This window comes from Nanorana parkeri, unplaced genomic scaffold (genome assembly GCF_000935625.1).
Source record: "Nanorana parkeri isolate BGI_ZX_2015 unplaced genomic scaffold, ASM93562v1 scaffold1343, whole genome shotgun sequence".
Lineage (NCBI taxonomy): Eukaryota > Metazoa > Chordata > Amphibia > Anura > Dicroglossidae > Nanorana > Nanorana parkeri.
The window spans coordinates 144-25,104 of record NW_017307611.1 but is presented as its reverse complement, the minus strand read 5'-3'; the positions used below and the strand labels follow the sequence as shown (position 1 = coordinate 25,104).

At 45.2% G+C, this 24,961-nt stretch overlaps 1 protein-coding gene across 1 annotated transcript in view; it reads left to right on the top strand.

The window, feature by feature from the left end:
• The window catches only part of LOC108797816 (pyruvate carboxylase, mitochondrial-like), a 433,030-nt gene extending 410,136 nt beyond the window's left edge, over nucleotides 1–22,894 (top strand). Inside the window, exons 13-18 of the mRNA XM_018569492.1 lie at nucleotides 2,994–3,215; nucleotides 4,132–4,288; nucleotides 7,376–7,616; nucleotides 19,850–20,115; nucleotides 21,262–21,451; nucleotides 21,845–22,894. Coding sequence (XP_018424994.1) covers nucleotides 2,994–3,215; nucleotides 4,132–4,288; nucleotides 7,376–7,616; nucleotides 19,850–20,115; nucleotides 21,262–21,451; nucleotides 21,845–22,894 — 2,126 coding nt within the window. The remainder of the gene's footprint in view (nucleotides 1–2,993; nucleotides 3,216–4,131; nucleotides 4,289–7,375; nucleotides 7,617–19,849; nucleotides 20,116–21,261; nucleotides 21,452–21,844) is intronic.
• The last annotated feature ends 2,067 nt before the right edge of the window (nucleotides 22,895–24,961 follow it).

The following is a 24,961-nucleotide window of genomic DNA, read 5'->3' as shown; positions in this document are numbered from 1 at the left end:
GAAGGGGCATCCCATTGGTAGTCAAACAACGCCACTCCATAGGTCCGGGAAGGTCCCCCAGACGCATGGCGTCCTATCTCATCACCCCTGCACCTTGCTAGGCTACCATCAGCATTGAGTCATCGCACGGTTCAAAAGTTCGTCCCTCGCCAGCTGTGAAGATGGACACTGGGGCGTCTTGACGACAGTTCGCCGGAACTTCCATTCCGGAGGATGCGCGCCCCAGAGTACACCAACAGCATTGCATAAACGTCAACCGTTGGGGGGGGGGCGGGGGATGTATCTCCATCTTGTTTGTGGAATGTGGGCAAAAGGAAGGCAAAAAATAAATATAACAATAACAAATAATGTAAGGTGCCTCCGCTGCGGCATAGTCCCCTGAGGACAATTGGTAAGCCCCGGTGGGCCGACTTAGTCAAGGTTCTCTCGGGTGGTGGAAAAAGCAAGGTAGAGGCACTCAGGGCATCAGTCTGCAAATAAGATGTAGAGCGTATGGTGGTTAGCCAGGCCCACCGGAGCGGCCGTTCAGTTTAGAAGGTCAGTCATCCAGGCGGATCAAGCAGGCATGTGGGCCCATATCCGCCCAGGGTGCATGGGGCTGTAAATCAGCCTGGGTGATATGCTAGAAACTGCTTAGGCGACAAGGGACAGGGTCAATGCAGTACGTCAACTGTCCCCTCCAGCAGGAGGGTGGCGGGATAGGTCCTCAAGTGGGGGAAAAAACACAGAGTGTGCAGGAACTTTGTTAAGTCGGTCGGTGATCTCAGGACATAGGACCTGCCATCCTTCCGTGCCACCAGGTGGAAGGGGTAGCCCCACCGGTATTGAATGGCCTGCTGTTGGAGCAGTTGTGTGAGGGGTTTGAGCGCCCTGCGTCTGGCCAGGGTATTCCGGGAGAGGTCAGGGAACAACAATATTTGCGCACCATCAAAGTCTATGGGGCCTCTATCCCGAGCCTTGGTTAGAATGGCTTCCCTCTGTTGGAAGAAGTGCACCCTGCAGAGGACATCTCTAGGCAGTTGCTGGGCGGGGGTGCGGAAGCCAGGAACCCTATGAACTCTGTCCAGTTCGATGGGATGAGTGGGTGGGTTGCCCAGGAGCATGTTGAAAATGCCCAAGACTGTGGCTTTGAGGTCTGCCAGGCCCGTCGCCTCAGGGATGCCCCGCAATCTAATATTATTGAGTCTATGACGGTCCTCCTGGTAGAGACAAGTTGAGCAGGGTGTCATGTTGTCTGCCTCCTGTAGTTGCCGGACCAAGGATTACACCGTTGCGGTCGTGGATTCCACCACCTCCAGCCTGCGACCAAAGCCTGCCAGGCCCTCCTTGAGCGCTGCCATATCGTGGCCGTGGGAGGCTTCCAGGCGCGAGAACATGCCCTCCAGCTCCGACTTAGTGGGCAACATAGCGAAATATCGCTGGAACATGTCGTCGTTCCTCAGCGACGCGCTATCGTCCCCAGTCATGGAGGAGTCCGAATCCACCAGGGGCTGTGGGTGTAGAGGGGAGGAGGCCTCGGAGTCAGGGGGATCCCCGGTCTCGCAGCCTAGCCGCGGCGAAGCCACGTGAGAGCCCGAGTGGCGGAAGAAGGCCCCAATTGACGGGATCAGGGCCGGCGGAGTATTCCGGGCTTTCGCCTTGGATCCCATCTTGTTCTACCCATGGGGGTGAGAATGAGGTACGGGTGAGTGTTCCTGAGGCTCGTTCCTGGGTATGTAGCCGGAGCTCTCACTCCATGCGACCGTTCGCGTCCATGAGCAAGCCACGCCCCGAGAGTTTAGTTTTAGTATATTGCAGCTTACCTGTCCAGCAGAGAAAACAAATTTCCCCTAACATGAGAAGTTTTCTTTAGTCCAATACTGTGTGTTGCGGTGCATGCACTACTTTTTTCAATGCAACAGACAGTATTGCAGTACTGTGCATTGCGCTAGGTTGCACCGCAAGGCTGCCGAAAGGTACGTTGGGGTGCCATTTAAATGAAATGCAACACACCTAATGCACAGTAATGCACGCTAGGTGATTTGTGCAATAATATGCATGAATTGCCCTATATCGAGCAATTAATGCTATGCTTAGGTGTGAATGGGCCCCCTAGGCTGGTCATTGGTTTTGGAAAATGCAGGCAAGATCTGACCACACAGACAGAGATCTCGTTCGAGCACTGCAGAGGACTTTGTAAGCTTGTAAACACCACTCTGTTAGCTAATCTCTATATGGTACCAATATTAAAAGACAGCTATAATTAACTTGACTTTAAAGGAGAACTATGAGGTGAGTGCTTTTCACTCACCTCATAGTTCTAGCCAACCTGTGACAATGAGACTGTCACAGGTCGGCTCAGTAGATCGGGAGGTGAGCGAACACATACCGGGTTCGCTCGCCTCTCGATCCTGTCACGGCTCTCTGCCGTGACAGGGGGAGGGGCTGGATTCCCCTCTCCCCGCTCCGATCTGCCAGCGCTGACTGGCGGAACGGACGGGGGAGGTGGCGGGTACAGCTGGCTCTGCCTTTAGATAGGCAGAGCCAGCTGTCACTTACGCAGCTGGGCGGATCCCGTCATCTAAGTCGTCATCCGCTCCGGCTGCGGCGTCTCAGTCTACCGCGAGCTGTAGCTCGCGGTATACTGAGCTTAGGGTAACGGGAGGATGCTAGTTTGTGTCCTCCCATTACCCTAAGGAGAACTATGGGGAAAAACACTGACCCCATAGTTCTCCTTTAAATAAACCTCAAATGCAGATCATACAGAAACTGTGTTTCCTATATGTTACTCTGAGGTCGCATTACATGCTGGTTTTTGCCTACTTTTTGGTGTGGAAACACTAAGAGCAATGGAGGATTATGAGTCTACCCTAAGGATAGGGGTGGCTTGCCTATTCACCTGTAGTCATGGTATAGTCCTGAGAGCTGTGTGTGTGTTTGCTTAACAGGTTGGGAGTGTGATGTAAGTGTTCTTTTATTTTATTTTTTAATTTACTACCCTTTATATGCTTTAGGTGAGCCTCCCCCTGGATTTAGGGATATCCTGCTTCGAGAAGGTCCAGAGGGGTTTGTCAAGGCTATACGCAAGCACCGTGGACTTCTACTCATGGACACAACCTTTAGAGATGCCCACCAATCTCTTCTTGCCACCCGCGTTCGTACTCATGACCTGAAAAAGATCTCTCCTTTTGTTTCACACAACTTCAGCAACCTCTTTAGTCTGGAAAACTGGGGAGGTAAGAAATACTAAAAAAGCAATATATTCTTGAATTATTCTTAATTATTATTTATTAAAGTTCTGGAATAGTCTGTTTGAATTTCTAGTGCATTTGCTATTTGCTTTTCCCTTAAATATTTTTTTATGAAAAGGCTGGGCTTGGTAATTGTGCTGGAATGAGGTATCCGGGATTAGAAGGTTTGATAGTTTTTCAGTGTGTCAGTTCGGATACTGGAGTGAATAAAGTGGACCTATAACAACTGGTATATGAGCAGTCTCGCTACATAATGATGGCACTGATGTGATTTAATTAGAAACATGCATTATCTGGTTCCATACCTGCAAACTTCCTGTGGGATATAGTTGTAATATCCAAGTCCATAGAGATAGCTGGTATGATGTATCGATTTCTAAGCATACTGGATTGATATATACATTGCGGCGCATTTTAGCAACTTAGGAAAAGAAAATCTCCACAAAATCAGATTCTTGGCATAATTTCTCAAAGAATAAAAAACAGAATTGCTCATTATGTGCAAGTTACTCCAGTTTTTATAAATATGCGACAATTGGATAGCAGTTGGATTTAGGTCAGGATTATGTATGCAGTTATACTGCTGGAGGTCTTCAGAGTCTTTCTTGCTCCCACATTTAGTAGCATTAACTATATGGCTGTAATTCTGCTGACAAATTTACTTATTTATAAAAATGCTCAAGACAATTTATTTACTAATTTCTCCATATTTCAGTAAGCTGATTGCTTTGACATTCTGTATTCACTGAGTGCATCCTCTGCTTATGTCATTTATCATATTCTATGTTTTAAATGCCCGGGTTTTTGACATGTTTAATGTAGATGAAAAAACATTTCTGTTAACTGCCAATGGTATGCATGTTTTTTGCAGTGTGTCAGTATTTATTGTCTCTTTCTAAAGGTGCTACTTTTGATGTTGCCATGCGCTTCCTTTACGAATGCCCTTGGAGACGTCTGCAAGAGTTGAGGCAGCTTATTCCTAATATACCCTTCCAGATGTTACTGAGAGGGGCCAATGCTGTAGGATACACAAACTACCCTGATAATGCTGTGTTCAAGTAAGTACAGAACAATTGACAACTTTCGTGTATCCCGTTTTAAAAAATAAAATTAAAATACCCCATTAGGTAATGGTAGTGGGTGAGCTTCTAAAAACAGGAGGGATATTTACGTGGTATCACTTTCACCAAAATACAGGGATTTATTCCTTCTTTTAAGATAGAGGGTAGATTTTTGTAATAATTCTTGCCTGCTACTATGTACCCAGAGCTGCTGTAGTATAGCAAATATACAGCCTAAAATGAAAGAGCCATTTAATCCCTCTTGTATACAGCTCATTTAGGTTTGTGAAGTACCATTAGTGAAAGGTAGGGTTGCACAGATACCAAATACAGTACTCGGTACAAGTACGAGTACATGTACCGATACTTTTGAGCTCCAAGACTACACTAGAGAAAAATTAAAAAATTAGGAGGCAGCTGTCATTTGTAAGGAGCACACAGAGCTCCTGGGATTTGTACATCTCTGTTTTAATGTACGATTTTGTTTTTATAAATATAAATGGGATGAACAGATACCAGTTTTGCGAGTACTGGTACTTGCCGAGTACTTACAAGTACGAGTACTGATACATTTTTGTTTATTGTCATGTGACAGTTGTTCTAAAACAATATCGACTAATGATTTCATGACAGTGGTGGAGCACCAGAGCCATGTCCCAGCTGCAACCCTGGTAGTTCTCATGAAAATGCCAAGTATCTGCACTGGTACTCGAAAAGTATCTGTGCATCCCTAGTGAAAGGTATAAAATATGCAATCTTTAAAGTTAAGGTTTGGAACGCTTAAATCAAGTTTATATTGAGGTAGAAACCTTTGCTGGGGGAAGAATAGAGGCCATCATCATTGTCTTCTCTGTCTGCAAATTCTAGTTGCCTGGGTATCAATTTGGCCATCTGGTTTATTTGGAGCCCAACTCCGGGCTCACCACTCTTGCGCATGTTACTGCAATGTGTGTTAATGCACCATATAATTTAGGGCATTGTGGTTGCACACGCTAAGGGAATGCACATGTACTACAGAACACCTCAGAAATTGGAAAAAAATACCATGAGTTGTGGTGTGCTGCACTTTTAAAAATGGTGCCTGTGCATTTTTTAGTCTGTTCTGGTACCTGGCAGTTCATGTATTTAAATATTATCATGCAAAATAACAGGCATTAACATTATGCACCAGAACAGAAAGGTGTAAATGGACCCACTGTTGTCGCCAGAACATTTGTCCCCACTGCAAGATTTACTTTTCTTGCTCTGGGACAACTCTACAATTTTAGATTCCTCCTAATTTTTTCTCTCAGTGATAATGTTCACCAGAAGAAATAGAGAGGCTGGATCTTCCCAGTAGGGACACAGACAGCAATAAAGACCTAACAGACGGTCTAACCCTTCAACCACTAAAAATTAAAAGAAAAATTATTTACATACACTTTAAGTCACTAACCCAAAGCAAATATGCAGCTGACTGTTCTGACTTTCACACTAGCTCTGGGTTAGTGATTCAGAAAGTATTGAAGCCAACGCATCAGTATGACAGCCAAGCAACCAGTACTTTTACAAGAAGGTCAACAATTACATGCCTATATTTCTCTTAGAAAATATTTACTTTAAAACAATAGTGTTTACATGTTATTTTGAGAAATAATCAAAACACAAGTTAAAGTGGTTCTAAACTCTCCCGTTTTTTTGCCTATATCTACTGCTATCAAGCAGTAGATATAGGCAAAAAGTTTAGTTTTTTTTAAACGCTTTAACAGCGCTTGACACTTACCTTGTTTTTGCTGCGCGCTCCCGTCCAAGAATACGAAACTGCTCCGGCGGCCGCAAAGCATCTTGGGGCAGTTCGGATTCTCGGCCGGGAGACGAGCAGAGACGCAAGATAAGTCTATGGACGCATGCACCCGCATGACGACACCGCTGGATCAGAAGTGCCTGCTAGCAGAGAGGAGTCAGCGCTGGTTCGGAGAGCCGCCGCACCGCTAGAGGGACAGATGAAAACATGGGGGAAGAAGAAGAAGATCGGATTAAGAGACATCATTTAAGGTAAGTGCTAACATTAACATGGGGGGGAGGGAAAAAATTTATCCTTTAATGTCACTTTAATGCAATGTATTAATTTATCATATTTGTGCATACAGATTCATCCATTTTCAGACAACAAACTTTTTCTGGTTCTGTATGATTACACACACATGGTCATATTGGGTATTCTTACCATACAACCAGCTGATGAAGAAAATGCCTTTACTGTTTGTTACAGGGCAAAAGGCAGGGCTGTAGCTACCATGGGGCGAGTGAGGCACTCGCCTCAGGCGCAGCTGAGAGGGGGTGCACCCAGGACCGGCCTGGCTGTCCCCCCCCCACCCCTGTTGCCATGGCAAGCACAGGGCGCCATTGGCAACAGGGGCTCTGGGCAGCCAACACAGCCGCGACCCGGCAGGGAGAAACGGAGCGGCACAGGCTTTAACTTCTCCTCAGATCCCTGCTGCTCTCCCCCACCTGTATGGGCAGAGGACTCTGTGTCCTCAATCTCTTTTTCTATTCCAAAAGGAAAATTTCAGGGGTCTGTTTAGACCCCCAATATTTCCCTGAAGCCCCCCCTACAGTGAAAAATAATAATAATAAAAAATAAATTAAAAAACACACACATATTACTAGACATGTGCGAAGACTAAAAATTTGTTTTGAATGAAATGAACAGAAACTAAAATAGTTTTTATTAGTTTCGTCAAACGAAACAAATTTTTATGCTATTTTGGATTTGGCCACCAGCGCATTCTGAGCATGCGCTCCGCTATCCTGGAGGCGGGGCGCATGACGTCACATACCGCACAGGTCTGTTGGGGAGCACCATTTTCTGTTCTTGCCTCGGGCGCAAAAGGAGCTAGCTACGGCTCTGGCAAAAGGTCTAGAGATTTATTAGTGATATTTTGAATAGGAAGTTTGATGTGACAGTAACATTATACTGCCTTTTATATATGCCTCAAGCTGTGCTATTTCTAGTAGAGCATGCAATATATGACAGGTACATCTTAAAGTGAGAAAAAACTGTGTTGTGGGATTAATGTGTTGATTGTTTGTTTTTTTTTTTAGGTTTTGTGAAGTGGCAAAAGAGAACGGCATGGATATTTTTAGAGTATTTGACTCTTTAAATTACCTACCAAACATGATCTTGGGTATGGAGGCAGCAGGCCAAGCTGGTGGAGTGGTAGAGGCTGCTATCTCCTACACTGGTGATGTTGCAGACCCCACTCGTACTAAATACACATTGGACTACTATCTGAATCTTGCTGAAGAACTTGTAAAAGCTGGAACCCACATTTTATGCATTAAGGTATAACAGTAGTAAATTAATAATTGGCCCTTATGCTTCAGTTTCATAATTTTCATGTATGAGTTCATGCATCATTCTGTCAGCTACTTTGTCTACAATTTCCACTTGCCTAGAGAAATCTGCTTCCAGCAATGTTGCATAAATGCATGATGTCTCAGTTTTAGGAATAATTCTATACATAGCTATGAAAAATTGGATTTTTGTTCTCACCATAAAATCCTTTTTTTGAAAATGCATTAGGGGCACAGGATTCAGAGACATTTAGGTTACATTGCTGCCTTCAAGAGAATTAGAATTGGCACATTTCCCCATGGAGGGAGATCCCACCATAAATTATTATTATACAGGATTTATATAGCGCCAACAGTTTGTGCAGCGCTTTACAATATAAGGAAGACATTACAATTACAACACAATTCAAGACAAGATGGTAAGGAGGGCCCCGCCCCTGAGGGCTTACAATCTAAAAGGGAGGGGGAAGTGATACATGATGAGGGAGCGGTGTGGGGGATGAAATGTTTGAGAAATTGCTATTTCAGTGGTTAGGTTGAGGTCGTATAAGCTTCCCTGAAGAGATGAGTCTTAAGGGAACGCCTAAAGGTAGTCAGAGTAGGAGATAGACGGACAGGTTGGGGTAAAGAGTTCCACAGAATGGGGGAGACTCTAGTGAAGTCCTGGAGGCGAGCATGGGAGGAGTTGAGAAGGGAGCTAGAGAGCAAGAGGTCTTGGGAGGAGCGGAGAGGGCGGTTAGGTTGATACTTAGAGACAAGGTTTGAGATATAGCCGGGGGCAGAGTTGTGGATGGCTTTGTAAGTGTTGGTTAATATTTTGAATTTTATCCTTTGGGTGATTGGAAGCCAGTGTAGGGATTAACAGAGGGGGGTTGCAAATGCAATGCTGCAACTATTTAGTTATGTATAAAACATGACATTTATTGAATACATACGAAATTTAATCTTAAAATATAAAGCACACACATATATTGCACATTATTCCACTCTGCTAATGTAATCAAAAGCGTTCTATAGTAGACCCCTCAAAATCATTCATATGTTAACTCATGCATTTACATTCCTGCATTCATCAACGCAAGCACATTCCTGCATTCATCAACGCAAGCAACACAACGTAGAGCTAATTTACACAACATCACCTTGCAATTCATGTAGGGCTTTGCACAACACACCTGCTGGGTGTGTACACACTACAAAGGTGTCTAGATTCCACCAATAGATCATGCTGGGAGGGAACACACTACAGAGGTGTATACTTGTTCGTGGCATGTTTATAAGGTTAGTAAATCAACCCCAGAGAGTGTAGTACCTGGGTCTCTCAATGAACTTCCAACAAAGGTTTTTTTGATGAGTACAAAAATCCAATTTTCTTGCTCATTCATTGAGGGACACAGGATGCAGAGACCTAATCAATAAGACCATAAGCTTGAATGATGATTTGTCTGAGCCCCTGAAGCTGGTTACCCTTTGTGGGGACCATCATGGAGGATAAAGAGGCAAGCAGTCTTTTTAATGGAAGCAGGGTCTGTGTGGTAGACACAAAAAGCATGAGCTACATCTAAACAATGAAGGGAAATCTTCTGATGTAAGACAAAGACACTGCGCTTCCTTCTTTTACAACACGAATTATCACTCAATGGGATATACTTTCTCTTCTTCTAATCCTGACTGTTTGGATCATCTAGAATAGTCGGAAGAAGAATGGGAGAGTTTTTTCTTCCTTTTTTTCGTTTGTTTTCGTTTTCACAGATTTTTCTACACTGGTTTTTGAAACACCAATTTATGATATTAATATTGTTATTGGCTGCACCTACATATTAGATGATATATCGTTTATCACTTATTTTGATTATTATAATATTATATGAAGTTCACTGTTTGGTCTTTACTAGGAGATATACACTGCCACATGTTTATAGTGATAGTTTGTTTCACAGTTCCATGTGAGGATACATGGTATATCATACACTTCAATCATATTATACGAAGTGGTTCACTGTTTGCCATATTGTGACATTTGTTTCATTTATTTAAGGATACATGGTCTGTTATTCATTTTGATCATAACATATCAAGTAGTTCACTGTTCACATTTTCTAAGAAATATTATATTATCACATTTATTATCACATTTGATTTTAGATATATGTGGTACAGATTTGTTGTAAATAATTCCACTCTTGCAAAAGTGTTTCACATATTTTATTATTTTTCACAAAATACCGTTTAGGTTGGGAATGCACATTGTTGGATGTAATACCGTGATGCTGTTAGCGCTATACTGTTGATTGTTTGATTTGTAAGGCCCACTGCCTGAGTTATAGCAGCTTCTAGCAAGTCCGGTTTTTCTTGTTTTTTGTTCATAAGCGCAGGTTTTTTGTTTTTCATTGTAGTAAAAGGATGAAATTTCCTTTGAAAGGAAGGGGGCTCTAGGGCTTAATATTACTTTGTCCTCGTGTAAGAACAGAAAAGGTTCTCTACATGACAAAACCACCAATTCAGACCTTACAGTGTTTAAAGGTGACAAGAAACAAAACCTTGTGAGCGAGAGTGGAATGGGGAATATTATTGATATATTCAAAGGGCAGTTTTTGAACAGCCAAGAGAACCAGATTTAATCCCTATGGAGCCACAAGTGGGCACACAGGGCCCAAAGAGCATTTGCCAATGTTCGATAAGGTCAAAGTAGCACATCTGCCTAGGGCCAGTTTGGAGCAAATAGTATCACCAACTCCAAATATTTCTATTGTAGCATTTATACTACAAATATTTCCAACATTTCGCATAATTTCTCAACTGTTCGGTATTTGCATCCAGCATTTGCGACATTAACCACTTGCTGACCGTGGTGTTTACACCCCCTTCCTGTCCAGGCCATTTTTCAGTATTCAGCACTGCGGTACTTTGATTGACGTTTATTCCGTCATGCAACGCTGTACTTAAATGATTTTTATACCATTTTTTGGGGACAGATAGAGCTTTATTTTGGTGATATTTAATCACTGGGAGTTTAATTTTTTTTATATAACAAAAAAAGTACCGAATATTTAAAAAAAAATGTTTTTCCCTTTATTATTTTAGAAAACAATTCTTTTTACCCAATTTTTTGGTAAAATATAAAAGGCGGGGTCACGTCGGGTAAATAGACACCAAACATGTCAAGCCTTAAAATGTTGTGCTCCCGCGAAATTGCAAAAAACCACCATAACCAAAATTTGCCATAGGCGACGCTTTAAAAGATTTTACCGCTCATGAGTTTAGTGTTATCAGTGATTGATGGCTCTAAAATTACTGCTCTCATTGCGACGTTCGCGGCAATATGTAACACGTGCAGCATAATTGGAGCAATCGCCGTTTTTGCGTGTAGGCGCATGTAACGCATTTTTGCGCATATATGTGGGGGTGGGGGACTTCTAAAAAATTTTGTGTTTTTTTTTGTTGTTTTGTGTGTAAATTTGTATTTAGTTTGTGAGCATTTTTTTTGTTTACACTTAACTTTATTGTTATCACATAGGTTGCTCCTATGTGATAACAAATTAAAGTTACAGGTCCACTTTATGGAGACATCAGGGGTCTCTAAGACCCCTAATGTCACCTAGGGACCCCCAGAGAAGCTGATGAAGCACAGATCTGCTTCATCAACTTCTATCCAGTTTCTGTACAGGAGAGTTAGAGAGGAATGCGGAATGCTCTGAGCCTGATGAAGGGGACCCTCTGAGGCCCCGAAAGCGCTTGCATTTGAATGGCAATGTGCCAATAAATGGACTATTTCTTGATTATCCTTTGGAGTGCTGGTGACGTTATTTTCGGTCAGCAAAGAAACACACACCATAAACTGGAGGTTTAAAAGAATGTATTGTAACAGGAATTTAAATATACACCGCTTGATTATTGATAAAGAAACAATTACAGTAATAACAAAAACACCAAATCATATCAAAGAGGAACACTAGCACCACAATAGCAAACCAACAAAATTAAATAAACTACTAAACCAGGGAAAAGACTAACCCAACACCTCTACAACACAAGCATTATATTGTAAACTGGCTGGCATAACTGGTCAATTGAAGGTACGGTTATTACCCATCTTGTAAGATGTACACAGATTCTGCACTCTGGTTCCCAAAATGGCTTCCTCTCAGATGGCCTCCTCTCAGCTGGGCCTCTCGCCCAAAATGGCTTCCTCCTCTCAGGACCTCTGTCCCAAAATGGCTTTCCTCTCCAAGAAGGCTTCCTCTAAGAAGGGCCTGTGTCCCAAAAATAGTTTCCTTCCTCCCAGGGCCTCAGCCTCTTTATTCTAACTAAAGCTTCCAAATTACCACTCGGTGTAAAACCACTTGTACATTTTAACATATCAAGGTGCCCATTGATCTCAAAGAGATATGCACGTTATCTTGTGTTAATTTCCTACACAATGGATACTCCCAAAATACCACTTGGTGTAAAACCACTTGTACATTTTAACATATCAAGGTGCCCCTTGATCTCAAAGAGAACAAAAGGGTTGAGATCTGCAGGGCATATTAGCATGCTAAAAAAAACCTAATTCCTTTTTATTTACAAGCCCAATTACAATTCGATTCACATCTGTGGCAACCGTACATCCTTTTGTCAAGTTACACCTTCTTTTTAATATTCTTTATTTATAAGTACAGGGGTATGATACAGAAGACAGAGATCCATTGGCCCGGAGGCTGCATATATGTACATAACTACAACAAAATCAACCAAACTTGCATAGCCGTTCCCGGGCTGGTGTAGTCTCATCCATCTTACACCTCGGATCTGCCCATCCCTCCACACCACAACCCCTTGAACTTTTTGTAGATATATTCAGAATTTTCCCGTCAAAGGCACGAGGGGTGATGGCTGGGGGGAGATACCTACCAAAGGAAGCACCTTGCTTACTGCCTGCATTGTGGCTCGGACCAGAGGGTTAGACCAGTGGGTCAGTGGCATCTTGGGAAAGATCCAAGGGGCATTCTGTAAGGGTATCTCACAGTCCCGCTGTTCTAGGGTCACCCATAGCTTATGACAGAAGTTGCAGCACCAGTCAACTACCACGGATAGGTGTGCCGCTTTGTAGTACATCACCGCGTCGGGAAAGCCAAGGCTTAGGTAACGTATTGCCCTTAAGGATGGAGTTGAAAGCCCCTGTGAAACGGTTACCGAGGAAATTGCGTAAAGTCTTGTAATAGGTGAGGGTAAACCCTCACCAAGCTTTACCAGGCTTCATAGCTTTTAGGGCCTCCTCAAACTCCATCACAGAGATGGGATGTTCCAGGGCTTGGCCAGCAGCTGCTGACAGACGAGGCATGCCGGAGTCTGTCAGGTATGCTCTGATCGCCTGTAACTGTGCTTCGGGGTCAGTCCGGCCTGTGTCATGGTGTAGGTTGTATAGCTCGGTAAAAAAGGAGTGGAATTGGCGTGCTATGTCTGCTGATCTGGATAGTGTTTGGATAGTGTTACTTCCGCTCGGGTTTTTGTCAGAGAGGCTAATGTCTCCCTATCTAAGGCTGCCTTGTGTCGGAGTTCCAGACTCCTCAACTGTTCATAGAGCTCCTCTATTCTTTTCATACGTTGGTGTTTGCGATGTGTCCCCAGCTTTATCAAATATCCCCTTATTACACACTTATGTGCCTCCCACAGGGTGAGCGGGTTCTGAGTGGGGGAGTCATTGTCCCTAAAGTAGTTGGCTAACTCTGTCTTAAGCGCTGCAAGGTCTGCTACATCTTGTAATAGGGAGTCATTTAACCGCCAGGTAAATGGCGAGCGGATGTTCTCCCCTATATTCACCCCCATGTGAACTGGGGAGTGATCTGAGAGGGAGGAGGTACCAATGGATACCTTGGTGATCAGGGGCAGCGCCGCGTGTTGCATTAGGAAAAAGTCTATGCGAGAATAGGATTGGTGGGGTGCCGAGAAGTGAGTATAGTCCCGGCCCGCTGGTTCACTGATGCGCCAGGGGTCCACAAGCTGAAGATCGAACATCGATCTCTTGACTCTTTTCCTCTGGGCATGTGTGATCTGCGACAACCCCCTGGTTGAGTCCAGGAGGGGGTCCAACACTAGGTTAAAATCCCCTCCCAGAATCCAGAGTCCCTCTGCGAACAACACTAGCTGGGACCAGAAAGACTCTAGGAAGCGTACCTGTCCAGAGTTAGGGGCATAGAGCGTGACAAGGGTCACCCTGTGTCCCTGCAGGTCTCCCTTTACCATCAACACTCTTCACTCCGGGTCTGCATAAAGATCCGTGTATTTCCACATAATGGATTTGGCAAGGACAATGCTCACTCCCCTGGATTTCGAGTCAGGCGAGGGAGCATGATAGGATGTAGGGTAACGATGGTTACCTAATTTGGGTATCTGCTCCCCCTTAAAGTGGGTCTCCTGGAGGAACGCGACATGGGTCTTGGACCGCCACATTTCGTTCAGCAGGCTCGACCTTTTTTCTGGGGTATGGAGGCCCCGAACATTAAATGTAGTAACAGTGACAGGCGGCATCACAAATATGCTTGCTTACCTCTCAAGTAAAGCCTTCGGCCGTGTATGGGGGAGGTTTCCGATCGAATCGAGGAGCTGGTCTGAGGCATCGGTACAGCACTGGCCTGGGATGTAGCCTTCAGAAACTTCACCCGTGTCGTCTACGAGCCGGACATACACAGTCACTATAGGTATCATTATGCTGTCCGCCCCCCGAACAATCTGGTAGCTAAAGAACGCTGCAAACTATGCCCTGCACTGGAAAAGCAATCTGTCCCAGGTGGGGTTTCTGGATGACATGCGTAACACGGAGCCAGCAGAGTCAACCTGCAACAGTCCCATCAGAACACCCCACCTCTCGGCATTGGCATGGAACAGTTCCAAAGCGACTATCGGCATCACCTATCTTGACCGTGCGGCTGGGCAACATAAGAAATCTCTGGGCCAGGGCTCTCTCGCAGGGTACCCATGGCGTAATCCAATGGCACCTGCTGTATCAGCTCAACTCTCCGGGTCACGAGGGCGGCCCTGTGGCATGGAGCGGGTAGGCGATCTCTGGCGTGATCTCTGCCTCCTGGCGGGCCTAGGGGGCCGGGTGTGCATAGTGGGAAGACCATCCACGGAAGAGACCTCCAGCCTGTCAGGGAGAGCCAGGCATTCGCACTCCAGGAAGGATCTCAATGCCGGTACCTGGCGTGGGTGAGTGAGCCTGAATACCTGGTCGCCCCTTCCGATTATCATGGAGAATGGGAAGCGCCAACGATAGGTGATCCTTCTTGATTGTAGTAGGTCGGTGAGCAGTTTAAGGAGGCGCCTGCGGTACAGCGTTTGAGGGCATACATCTGGCAGGATCTGGACATCTGCCCCATCAAAGTCAACTGAGCCCTGCCTCCACGCTCTGCGCAGGATCTCCTCCTTGATGTTGAAGAAATGCACTCGACAGAGGACGTCTCTGGGCCTATTTGGGTCAGCACCTGTGCACCCTGTCAAGTTCAATCTCAGCCGTTGGGGGCTTATCTAGGAGGCCATTAAAAATGGCGGCAACTGCTGCCCTGAGATCTGCCCCACCAGTGGCCTCCGGAATCCCCCGTAACCGCAGGTTATTGCGGCGGTTACGATTTTCAGAGTCCTCCAACCGGAGTTGGAATTGAGTGATTTGGGCCCTCTGCTGTGCGAGGGATGCTTCCAGGAGGGAGACCCGGTAATCCATAGCATGATCTGCCTCCTCAAGGGCCTCTATGCGGGTGGCGTGCTGTGTAACCCCGGCTCTGACTTCAGCCAGATCTGAGCGCAGTGAGGACGTCAACTGTGAGATCATGGCCTGCATGTCTTCTTTCGTCGGCAGCGCCGCCAGTATAGCGCGCAGGTCTGCAGCGTCCGTCAGGCCCGAGCCTCCGGCCGTCAGCGGTGCTTCCGGCGAGAACAGGGCCGCCAGCTCCAGCATCGGATCGGGTAGGGATACTGCGGGGGAAGCGGGGGGGTCCATCCGGACTGATGCCTCTGGCTCCACTGAGTCCCGGTGCCCGATCGTAGGGGATGGTGTCGGCACTACACAGGGCCGCGTGGGTGGCTGAACTCTCGCGGGCCGTGCAGCTAGGCCCCGAGCTCTAGTGCTCGCCGCGGGTTGGGATAGGAAAGAGTCTAGTCGGGCTTGCACACGGGGGCGGGGGGTGCGCGGGGGGTCCGCGACTTCTTATTCCCCCTAGACATAGGGTGCAGTGGGGTCTGGTACGGTCAACTGTAATAAACGCTTCTTCTCTCTATGGAGCTCTCCTTACCCACGTCTGCTCGCCACCATGTTTAGGCCACGCCCCAAGTTACACCTTCTTAAGAATCAATTTTAATATGAGCCTTAGGATTTCTTACATCTGTATTTATCTTACTCTACCACTTCCCATATCCCTGTAAATTAGGTGAAAGAAGAAACTCATCAAGGGGTTTCTTGAATTTATCAATGCTCTCAGCAGATACCACTGCCTGTGGATGGGAATTCCACAATTTCACTACTCTCACAGTAAAAAAGAACCCCTACACAACCTAAGATTTAACCCTCTCTCTTCTAACCTCATGTTGTGTCCCCGGGTTCATAATACAGTTTTCTGATAGAGTAGTTTGTTCCGAGTATTGTGGTCCCTATTGTTGATTTTGAATAAGTTGAAATTATGAAGGCGGTCTTCATAACTCAGACCTTCTAACCCTCTAATTTTGTAGCCCTTCGCTGAACTCTCTCCAGCTCGAGGAAATCTTTCCTGAGAGTTGGCAACGAGAGCGGCACCACATACTCAAGATGAGGCCGAAGCGATAATTTAACCAGCGACCATCCTCAAGTCAGCTGAGCACTTTGGGACTATTCACCTGCCATCCAGGAGGTTCCAAGCAAGTTTGCAACAATTTAGAGACAGATAACATTTTGAGACAATTCTCCTTATGAAGGCCTTTAGGAACTAAACACACACTATGATAATAAATCTGTCACTACATGCACTAGAAATCAGGGATACAACAGTTTAAAAGACGCTGATGATGTGACCAAGTTGATAAATTCCCCCCTTTGACTCTCAAAGAGCATGCACAGTAAACACTTCTTAAATGCCTGCTGTGCAACCCAACATTTCAGCTAAAGAGTTCTACTCTTGTTAACTGATAGGAGACTCATAGGGGAACATTCACTAACCCATTTAGACAATAGACACAAGGCTGTTGGCATGTATTCTAATCACTTCACATGTGTGGAGTAGAGCTGGATTTATTGCGTTTATTTATTTAGTAGACATGTGCGATTCGGTTCGTTCCGAAATTCGTTTTGGACGAATTTTCGGAAATTCGGAGATTCGGATGCATCCGAATTACAGCTAAGACGAATGCAAACGAATCCGAAATTCCCGATTTCCCGAAATTCGTTAGTGGACGAATTTCGGTGCAGCAAAATGACATTAGGAAGCCAGACATCTATACTTACAGTACAGAGGCTATAGAGTAGTGTTTAAAGCACATGCTTGCCATTGCTAAGGTCCTAGGTTCAATTCCAGGGCGAGTCAAGTTAAAAGTTTTTTGTTTTTTTTCCTTTGCTCCCCCCCCCCCCCCCCCCCAAAAGGAGTGGGAAAATGTGCCTGCATCTTATGGAGTGAATCCCGACGCCCGAGACATTCAGTTTCGGGCGTCGGGCGAGTACTTTTTTGTACATTTAGCCCTGCTATAGCAGAGCTAGATGTACAGTAGGAGCCACTGCTCGTTTAATACAAGTGATATGATTAGATCACTTGTATTAAAACCGAGCAGCGGCGATGGCGGCAGTGATTGAGATCAACATAGAGCAGACTGCAGTCTGCAGTCAGACTCAGCAATTAAAAGTGCAGCTTGGTTCATAAAATCCTGTATAACTGCGGTGAAAACCTCCCAATTTAAAGCTGATGAGGGGCCACGCCTGATGGAGCCAAGGAGGGGTCAGAGGAATGTAAAGATTCACGCAGGAAACAATGTTTCAGGCTGTCAATGTCAAGCTCATGAGAAGGGAACAATGCAGACCCCCCAGAATGTGAACAGTAGATTGTGAGCCTGAGGCACCTGTCACAGCGGGATTGCTACTCTTGTGTTTGAGATCCAATATGTTGCACTGCAAGCAGTGACAATTTAGCTGTAATACAAGTTAAAACCTTGAGTTCTCATGAACTGGCTGCTGGAGGTGCAACCATATGTCTCTTGCATATAGGAGCAGTGGCGGAAAGGTGTTACCTTCCCTGAATGGCTTCAAAAGAACGCGTAATGTATGCATGCCAAACTCCAGCTGGTAACTAAGCACTCAATTCTTCAGTGTGTAAGCCCTTTCCATGGAACCAGCAGTAAAAAGTGAATAATAATGGTCCACAATGGGTCTAATAAACGAAGTAGCTTCTGGTGCTTGACCCACACAGCTTACTCATAATTGAGTCTGGGACACATTACAGGCTGTACAAAAAACATACACACCCATCGTACTCCTGACCGGATAGAAAACCCAAATTATATGTGGGGTGCTGAAATGACCACGGATGCCTCCGCAAAAATAAGTCCAATAAATACAAAAAAGGTCACAAGCACTCCAGCATGTAGAAAAGTCAATGTTTATTGACTTCAAAGGTGTCACATCCTCGTGGCACAGCCTGTATAATTAAAAGTGCAGCTTGGTTCATAAAATCCTGTATAACTGCGGTGAAAACCTCCCAATTTAAAGCTGATGAGGGGCCACGCCTGATGGAGCCAAGGAGGGGTCAGAGGAATGTAAAGATTCACGCAGGAAACAATGTTTCAGGCTGTCAATGTCAAGCTCATGAGAAGGGAACAATGCAGACCCCCCAGAATGTGAACAGTAGATTGTGAGCCTGAGGCACCTGTCACAGCGGGATTGCTACTCTTGTGTTTGAGATCCAATATGTTGCACTGCAAGCAGTGACAATTTAGCTGTAATACAAGTTAAAACCTTGAGTTCTCATGAACTGGCTGCTGGAGGTGCAACCATATGTCTCTTGCATATAGGAGCAGTGGCGGAAAGGTGTTACCTTCCCTGAATGGCTTCAAAAGAACGCGTAATGTATGCATGCCAAACTCCAGCTGGTAACTAAGCACTCAATTCTTCAGTGTGTAAGCCCTTTCCATGGAACCAGCAGTAAAAAGTGAATAATAATGGTCCACAATGGGTCTAATAAACGAAGTAGCTTCTGGTGCTTGACCCACACAGCTTACTCATAATTGAGTCTGGGACACATTACAGGCTGTACAAAAAACATACACACCCATCGTACTCCTGACCGGATAGAAAACCCAAATTATATGTGGGGTGCTGAAATGACCACGGATGCCTCCGCAAAAATAAGTCCAATAAATACAAAAAAGGTCACAAGCACTCCAGCATGTAGAAAAGTCAATGTTTATTGACTTCAAAGGTGTCACATCCTCGTGGCACAGCCTGTAATTTGTTTACATTACAGGCTGTGCCACGAATCTCTGGACCTGCAAAGTAGTCTGCAACTGATTGACACATACAGAGGTCTGGAAAGCATCACAATCAGAGCCCAGTGGCCGAAGGTCACATTCCAGGCAGCCCCCACAATTGTCCAGTTCAGCAGTGTCCTGGTACAATCTCCAAAGCTATTGCTGAGGATACACCTATCTGGATAGCTGCATAAAGAGACAGGCTCAAGCAGCTTGTGGATGAAGTATTGTTTGAAGAAACAAATAGTCCTGAAAACAGAAAAAATGGCTAGTAAAAATGGTGCTGAGAGTGGGAGGGCTTATACCCAACAGGTTTTTTTTGTTTGTTTGCTAGTGTCTAAATCCTCCTAAAGGCAGCAGTATAAGCCAGATGTCTCTGAATCCTGCATCCCCCAATAAAAGAGAATTCAATTATTATTCTTCACACTGTTAATTTGGCTGTCATTTTGGCTATAGTGGTACTACTAGTGATATTTTTTATATTGAGGAATTACCTTGTTTGGACAGAATGTGATTGGGGTATTTTAGCAGGTGCGTCCTATCATTTGCATAATTAACCGACAGAAGCAGGTTATTAAAGTGAATTTAAAGCCAACATATTTTAAGTTGTGGATAGAGTAGAACAGTTAAAACCCTTGGCTGTTTTTTTGTTTTTTTTTATAATAGGGAACTAGTAATAGGGTTGGATTGGGTTTACCCTTTGCTTGCTAATCCTTAATACATTAATTGTTTTTCACTTTAATTCTAAATTTGTCTCTTTTCTAGGATATGGCAGGACTGTTGAAACCTAAAGCCTCAGATATGCTAATACGAGCTCTCAGAGACAAGTTTCCAGACATCCCAATCCATGTACATACCCATGATACAGCTGGGGCTGGTGTGGCCTCCATGCTGGCCTGTGCAGAGGCTGGAGCTGACATTGTTGATGTGGCTGTTGATTCAATGTCTGGGATGACTTCTCAGCCTAGCATGGGAGCTATAGTTGCTTGTGCAAAGGGCACAGCTCTTCACACAGGTAATTCTTTATACTTGTAAAACACTGTTATTTTGTGAAGGTAATACATTTTTTAATACATGAATTTTTTTCTGTAACTAGTTCAGGTTTTGCACCCAAGCCCTAAATCCAGACCTAAGTTCTGCTTCTATAAACAACTTTAGTGGGCGTGTACTTCAAATTGTTTGTGTGTAGGAGAGTGCGATTTCACACCCCAGTAATAAATATTGGAGTAAGTAGAGAAATCTATGTAGGGGTATGCCAAGACCCTAGGTAGAGGGGCTTTCGAAAAATACAGACCGCTCTCTTGTTATATATAAAAAATAAAAATGGATTTATTAGAGTAACGTGATTTTTAGTTAAAATTCCACTTAATACATCATAAATATTCCATGTGGTTCATACAATACATTGTCATCAAAATAATTCATTTATGCAGCGCGAATAAATTAGATCATCAGAAAAGTCCCTGTTTCATTCAAGAAATAGCCCCAACATGTTTCGCCCTGTTGGGCTTTTTCAGGGGGATGGGGACTATGTATCCTGGATAGAAAGCAATACACATGCATTAAATTAGGGACCACATGCTTCTGCTGTAAGTAAGTGATGAAGGATAAGGTAAATATAAAGAAATGTACCTGGGTATGTTATATATAGAACAAAGGAAAAAGAGATGCTATAAAGTATCTCTGAGAGCATGTGTGTTTCAAAAGCAAAATAAACAGGAAAAAATCCACTTATAATACACCATGATTAGCACTTGCACTTTATTGCTATCACTATGTCTGAGTTTGATTTCGATTTGAACACAATTTGTTTGCACATGTCTTTAAATATATATAGATTTCCCATAACGTCTTCCAGGACAGCATCACAAGATGGAATCTCCTCCCCCACACACAGGAAACACGTCACTTAAACTCCTTAAAAGACCCTCCTCTCCTCCACTCCCTCAGTCTTTTGTGTTTCCTCAGTCAAGCTGGGGAGCGCGTCACAAAACGCTGAGAGGGGCTTTCATGTGGTGATGCTGCCCGGGAAGTCTCCTTTTGTTAATGGCTGCCTATGTAGGGCAGATGGTGTAGGATTACCTACCTTGTGTGAGCCCCAGGGATTCTCTTATCGCTGTCAGGAGATGAGGCTGGCTTCCTTTCCCCCTTCAGTGCCCAGTGACGAAACCCCCTAGGCTAGGTCAGGGGAATCGGTGGACCACCGTTCAGAGGGGTCTGTCCTGTTCTCAGGGCCTCGGGAAAGTGTTCCACGGCCGCGTACGTCACTTCCGGCGCGGGAAAGACTCTGCTGACAAGGATCCTGCGTTACCCTTGCAGCTTGCAGTGACTGCGGATACCGGTCTTCCAAGCACCAGCACGGCTCAGGTATGGAAGATGTGTACTGTCTTACCTCCCTGTTACCTCTGAAATTTATTTTCCTCCACCTCGGGTCCTTTGGTGTTGAGGGGCACTCTAACCCTTTTTTGAGTGAGGGACAGTGGGTAAATGGCTTAGCCTTGGTTTCTTTCAGGCTAAAGAAAAAACGAAGGTGGCCCCAAAGAAAAAGTGTGCAGTTTTTGTGTTGAAGTTGAGCTCCGGTTATGTTAAGGCCCTATGTCAGAAGTGCATTGAGGGTCTTCTTAGGGAAGAGTCTGCTGCAGCCAGTAGCAACCTGCTACATTTAATTCCTTCCGGTCTATTTTAGAAGGGTTCCGGGCTCCAGTTCCCACGGTTGCTTCTACCCCTGTGCCTTTTTCTGCCTCTGTCTTTTCTACTCAGGGTGGGCCGACAGGATCCTTACGGCTATCTGAGCAGGAGGATCTTAGCGAGCCTGGTCCTTCTCATGGTGGTTCGTCATCAGAAGAAGGGAGTGTCAGAGACGATGTACCTAGCTCTTCCAGGTATAAATTATCCTTAGAGGATGTGGATGAATTACTGACTGCAATCTATAGCACTTTAGAGATCCAGGAAGAGCAGGTGCAGTTATCCAGGCACGACCTTATGTATAAGGGTTTGCAGCTTAAAAAGTCTAACTGCTTCCCGGTACATAAGGTTTTGTCAGAGACTATTCTCAAGGAGTGGGCTGAGCCTGAGAGAAAGCCTCTGAAGTCAGGAAATCTCAAGCAGAGGTTTCCTTTTGATGAGGATCCAGCCTTGGTGTGGAATAAATCTCCAAAGCTGGATGCTCCGTTAGCTAAGGTATCCAAGAGATCTGACTTAGCCTTCGAGGACATGAGGGTTTTGAAGGACACCATGGATAAGAAGATTGAGGTTCTTTTGAAAAGAGCATGGGACTCTTCTTCAATGAACCATAAACCTGCTCTGGCTACCACATGCGTGGCCAGGAACTTGGAGTTTTGGCTCTCGCAATTTAGAACGCATCTGCTGGCAGGTACCCCGAGAGCACAACTCTTGGAGTCACTACCTGTGCTCTTCAAGGCGGTAGGTTATATCGCAGACGCATCGGCAGAATCTGTGCGGATGACTGCAAGATCATCAGCTCTTATTAACTCTTCCCGCATGGCCCTGTGGTTAAAAGCATGGGAGGGAGATGCCGCCTATAAGCTGAGGTTATGTAATCTCCACTTTTCAGGTGACTTGCTTTTTGGGGCAGAGTTAGAGAATATTATAGAGAGAACGGCTGACAAGAAAAAGGCTTTTCCTGAAAAGAAGAAAAAGCCTTTTTGGAAATTTATTCAGAACCAGAAGGGTAGGTCTCAGGAAAACAAAGGGGACAAACCCAAGAAGCATTGGACGGGTCAGAAAGGTAGAGGAAGAGGGTGGATTCTGTTTAACACACCCTCCCAGCCTCAGCCAAAGCTCCAATGACTATCTTCTTCCAGTGGGAGGAAGGTAGGAGGAATTCTTCCCTCAGTGGTCAAAGATTACCTCCAACCAGTTCATACTAGGCCTGATCAGGGAGGGTTACAAGCTGAAGGTTAGCGGTATTCCTCCCACAAGGTTCCTAGTCATGCACCTCCCGCGGCACGAAGAAAAGGCAAGGGCGTTGTCACTCTTGCTGGGAGATCTAGTGGACCAGAGTGATTTCCAGAGTTCCGACTCTGGAAGAACAAAGGGGGTTTTACTCTCACTTTTTTTGGTATTAAAACCTTCTGGCCAGTATCAGTTGATACTAAATTTGAAGCCCCTGAACGTGGTCATAAAGTACAAGAGGTTCAGGATGGAGTCAATCTTTTCTATAAAAAACATCCTGCAGCCGGGAGAATACATGGCGTCTCTGGATTTAAGAGATGCCTATCTCCATATCCCTATACTGCGAATGCGATCAGGTTTTTTCACAACACATTGAAGGGACACAATCTGTTGGTTCTGTCAGACAACATCACGGCGGTGATTTATCTGAACAAGCAGGGGGGCACAATGAGTTGGCCACTTCAGGTTCTAGCCAAAGGAATATTTTCCTGGGCGGAAGTGAATCTGACGTCCCTGTTTGCGGTACACCTGAAAGGTACCCACAACCTCCTGGCAGACTATCTGAGTCAACATCAGATACTGCAGGACGAATGGGTCCTGAACCAGGAAGTATTTTCACTAATATCAGAGACATGGGGTCTTCCTGTAGTGGATCTTTTTGCCACTCAGGACAATACAAAGCTGAGGCAGTTTTTTCCCTCCAGCAGGGGGATTCCGCTCTGGCTGTGGATGCCCTGTCAAACCCATGGGACTTCCCCCTATGCTGCGCATTTCCCCCGTTGCATCTGATACCAAGAGTCCTTCAGAAATTCAGGTTAGGAGAGACGGAACTAATATTGATTGCACCATATTGGCCGAAGAGAGCCTGGATTACCCTATTACTTTCACTCACGGATCGCTCACCTTGGATCCTGCCAGACAGACCAGATCTGATCTCGCAGGGACCAGTGCGGCATCCGCAGGTCCTCAGGTTCAAATTAACAGCTTTTTATCTGAGGAAGACATTTGGGCCAAGGGTCTGTCCACGGGTGTGATCAATACGCTTTTGTTCAGTCGTAAACCGGTAACAAGACGGATATACAGGAAAGTATGGAAGACGTTCAGCTCATGGAGGCTCCGTAATCATCGAGATTATGCAGTCCCAGCCATTTTAGATTTTCTGCAACAGGGGGCTGATATGGGGCTGGCAGTTAGTACCCTGAGGGTTCAGGTATCAGCACTCAGCGTTTTTCTGAGGGTGTCACTAGCTAAGGATCAGCTTATAGCTAGGTTCTTCAAGGCCCTTGAAAGGCTTAGACCATTGGTGGTCCGTTCGGTTCCCCAATGGAATTTGTCTACAGTATTGCAGGTTCTCACAGCCGCTCCCTTCGAGCCCTTGGATGACGTCTCGCTTAGAAACCTTACCTTGAAAACAGTGTTTCTGGAAGCTATTACTTCAGCCCGTAGAGTAAGTGAGCTCCAGGCCCTATCCATTAAGGAACCGTTCTGTCTATCTTTGAGGATCGGGTTGTCCTTAGGACGGACCCGGCTTTTCTACCAAAGGTCGCTTCAAGGTGCAACAGGGTGCAGGAGATCATTCTACCTACATTCTGTCCCAAGCCAGTAGGTAGCAGGGAATCAGGGTTCAACTGTTTGGATGTCAGACGTTGTTTGCTCCAGTACTTGAAGATTTCCAGGGAATTTCGGAGATCTGGCTCACTGTTTGTATTGTTCTCAGGTAGGTCCAAGGGGAAGCAGGTTTCTAGGTCCTCCTTAGCTAGGTGGAGTGTTAAATGTTCCTCCTCCATCTTTGGTGACGGCACATTTAACTAGAGCTTTAGCTGAACGAGCTGGTGCTACACCGGAACAGATTTGTAAGGCGGCAACATGGTCAAGTTTCTCCACCTTCGCAAAGCATTATCGCCTAGATCTCAGTACTGCAGGAGTTCAGGCATTCGGCAGGAAGGTACTACAAGCTGTGGT